Genomic DNA, 3,921 nt, shown 5'->3' with positions numbered 1-3,921 from the left:
AACGCCGCTATCGTAAGTATCGAAGGAACGCCGCTGTACTCAATGTCAGGATGACCGTTCAAGGCCATCAAGTTTGCTATGCGACACAATTTAGTCGGGTAAGAATGACATATCAGCTTGTTGACGGGTACTTTTGCTCTGCTATCACATAGGATTAAATGACACTGATCGCAACCTATAACTAGTCATGCAAGGGAATAATTCGACCAGGGCTATCGAATTCTACGACTATTTGTAGTTTGAAAATAATATTTAGTATCCGAAGTTTGTGGATTGTCTAATAACTGTCGATCATAAACTCAAGTATCCGGCTTTGAAATATTAATCCAAATTTTTCGAGCCTGGCTTCGTGTAGCAGGACTTTAAGTAATAAGTATCATAGAAAAAAAATGAATCATTGTTAACTCTGTATTCATCAATAATTAATCATATAGAATCTATAGAATAGAAGTGTCAGCATTGAAGAAATAGGCCCACGTCTTCAAACTCAACAGTAGCTCAACAGTAACAGTAGAGAATATATTTTTTTTTTACAAATGCTATGTACAAAAAAGACTGGCCTATATTCCTTCAAATCGATAAGCAGGCCGAAAGCTCGTGAGCACATGCGTCCAGTTGGCATCATCAAGTGTGTTGATTGGTTTAGTTGTCACAGACAATTTTCGGGTCGGTCTTGCGACCCGTCTGCAAGATTTTACTCATACATTCTACTTTTCTCATATATCAACATGCAACAAAAGATGTCCGTCTTAAAGTAATTGAAAAATTAGTCTGGAAACTTTTACAATGGTATTCTTTGGATTAACTGGTAATATATTAATACGAGAAAAACCTTACTATAGTTTAATAAGATATTGACATGTTGAAGAAGTATAGATAGAAAATTTGACTGCTTGCCAACTTCAGTAGATACTATTCCTTGCGAATTATTGTAAGTAATTTCAGTTGCTAAACTGACATGAGATTATTGGGAAGAAGTGTCCATATTTTTTTCATATGAACTAGTATCATCAACTTTCATTGGCTTCGGTAATCAACATTTTCAGGATCAAACTTTGGTCAAACGATAGAGACTTTCGCACGAAAAAATTGAGCGACTCTCTAAATCTAAAATCCATGACATCAAAACTATCGTAAATTTCGGAGACTTTGCGAAATTGAAAAAAAAGAAAAATATCACTTAGGCCTTCAACGATATGACAAACAATTATTATATCCAGCACGCATTGTAGCAATTCAGCAGTAAGCTTTAAGACCTTTCCATTTGAATTTATTGATGCGTGCACCACGGTGTTTTTTTATGGCTGCACTTTTGGTCTCTGATACGGCAAGGGCTCATGTGATGATAACCTTGCGGAATTATTGCGTGATGATAAGTTGCATTGAACATAATAGGTGTCATAGAAGAGCCGCCAACACGTGAAGACGTCTCCATAAACCTATTTATTGGATATGAGTAGCAGATTCAACTTCGAGAGCTTGGTGACTCAGCAACTGGAACTATAGAAAATACAGGCGGGGAAATTGGGAAATTATCCTATTGATGTTCATTATGTTTGCAGTTTTCAAGTGAAAAACATCAAAATGACGTACATGCAGCTTCCGATTCTAATTAGAGCTCGGAGTTTTAGGCTGTTTGCTTTTAACATTTCAAAAGCTCTATTTGATCTTTGGATTGTTTCTTCCTCGAATTTAATCGTAGCAATAAAGAAAAAGGAAGAAAGCCGCCTTTGGCAGCTTTTCTACCTGGTAAATTATCCTATTGATGTTCATTAGGTTTGCAGTTTTCAAGTGAAAAACATCAAAATGACGTACATGCAGCTTCCGATTTTACATTTTCCAATGCAGACATTACAGTCTTTATTGTAGATATTTCTAATTAATGCATGTGGCGCCATTTGGAGCCAATTATGGTGCAATGTAGTAGTTTTGAGCGAAGAAACACCATACAAGGAAATGGAAAGCATCGGATAGCTTTTTTTTTCTTAAGCTAACTGTCTTGTGTGACAGGTCGTATTCGTCGAGAAGTACATATTGAGATACATAATAGTCATCGGACTTCTCAACTGTATGCAGGTCATAAAAATTGCTAATAACATCGTCAGAAACTAAAATCAAACGCTTACGTATAAATCGTTGTATTGACCGTGACATTTTTCAAATTCCTTGATGATAATGTAAAATAAAGTATATGATGCTCAATTTTTTTAGATGATAATGAAACAGTATTTAAACTTTCAATTATGGCGAAATATAATTTTAAATAACAAAATTACAGAAACGAATGATTGATAATCTCCAATTCTAAGAGAACCATCAACTAAGCGCTAGTTCAGAGCTTGATGCGCTAGTAGAAAGAACTGTTCGTTTGCTCATCACAACCGTCAACGTTTATATTTATTGCAACTTTGGATTTAAATACTTCATACAATGGCTGTAAGTACAATTAATTTCTACTTTGGGAAATAGTTTCAAGTCATTGCATGTAACTAATTCATTAAAGTATTTAATAACAGTGTTTACTTAGGCTACGTAGTTGTCAGTTGTGTGCTGACGAGTGACGATGCGGTTTGTTTACGTGGCTGAATGTATCCTGCGAAAACGCATTCATTCCATAATGTAATAAATTTTCCGCCTCTATATCGCTTATTGGATGTAAAGCGCGTATACAGTAATTTGACCACTCATGAATTGCATTTGTCATTTAGAAATGGAAATTTCATAATTATTGACTCATATGTCATTATTGACTCATGTGTGGCCTCGACTCGGCGCGCCAAAATGCAGCCATGTTTCTAGGTATAATACAACGGTGCTGACCTTGAAGGCTTGAAGTTTTACCGGTACATCCTACCTAGTGGCTAGTACCTAGCTATATATAAACTTGTACTAATGTTTCACTTTTAATTCATATGGATTACCTATATGAACATTTATAATATTAATATATCCTATGTACAATTGTTAGGGATAGGCTACCTATATACCTAGGCTTGAAACAAGTGACTTTTTTTATGTTTCATAAGTTCATATTATTACCACTTCTAGCCACAAAGCAAATCATATGGCTGAAGGGCCTGCAGCCAGGATGGAAATTTTCCTATTTCTGAATAAAATTTTAATTTTGAATTTGCTGATCCTAAGTAACAAATTTTTAACATTTTGGAATTTTAATGCCCTATTGTTCACTTTTGTTGACAATGACAATTAATTACTAGGGTAAGCACACCATATTCAGACATCGTGGGTCATTGATTTGTAATTCCAACACTTCTCAACTTTTTCCTTTATATTAAGCTTTGTCTTAGTTCCACTTCCACGCATGCGTAGATGGTTGAAATAGTGACGTCATACTATTGTGCGCAATATATCTGCAAAACACTAGGTCTGGCAGCCTGGCAGGAAAATGTTGAGATCCTCGGAGCAAAAGTCCATGTCACCCACTGCCGTGACCCAGTGAGAACATAAAAAAAAATGTGAAAGTTGATAGTTGACCTAGCTGTACCAAATAGTGATGAACTGTCTGTGTAGAAAGAATATTATGGTTAGAGACTTTGAAATAAGTCTGTGAATATATTAGGAATCCTTTAAATATAGGGTAAACGTGGTATATTCCGACACATTAAGGATGCATCGAAAAATGAAAAACTATAAAAAAATGAATGTATGCGTTACTCCAGTTCTGTTTGCTTTATGTGACTCGCAAAACACCGTACTACACACCAGCAAAGATGACACGTCACAAAATGTTGCCATATTTATTTAAAAGCCTTTAGAATGAAAACCTACCAAATCCCTATATTCTGACACTGTGTGTGGCAATATTCGGCACGTGGTGAGGCGTATTCTGTCCGCGCTTCAAATTCTACTGATACGTAATGCCGTCATCCACGTGTTTGAATTCCGTTTGCTGTGTGAGCT

General features: G+C 35.7%; 1 protein-coding gene across 1 annotated transcript in view; it reads left to right on the top strand.

The window, feature by feature from the left end:
- Positions 1-2,323: 2,323 nt before the first annotated feature.
- Positions 2,324-3,921, top strand: part of LOC108672783 (transformer-2 protein homolog beta-like) — a gene marked incomplete at its 3' end in the record, with an annotated part of 6,921 nt that continues 5,323 nt past the window's right edge. The window contains exon 1 of the mRNA XM_018160514.2: positions 2,324-2,436. Within this exon, the coding sequence (XP_018016003.1) occupies positions 2,431-2,436 (6 nt within the window). The remainder of the gene's footprint in view (positions 2,437-3,921) is intronic.

This window comes from Hyalella azteca, unplaced genomic scaffold (genome assembly GCF_000764305.2).
Source record: "Hyalella azteca isolate HAZT.00-mixed unplaced genomic scaffold, Hazt_2.0.2 contig1951, whole genome shotgun sequence".
Taxonomy (NCBI): Eukaryota; Metazoa; Arthropoda; class Malacostraca; order Amphipoda; family Hyalellidae; genus Hyalella; species Hyalella azteca.
This window is presented reverse-complemented; position numbering and strand designations above follow the sequence as displayed.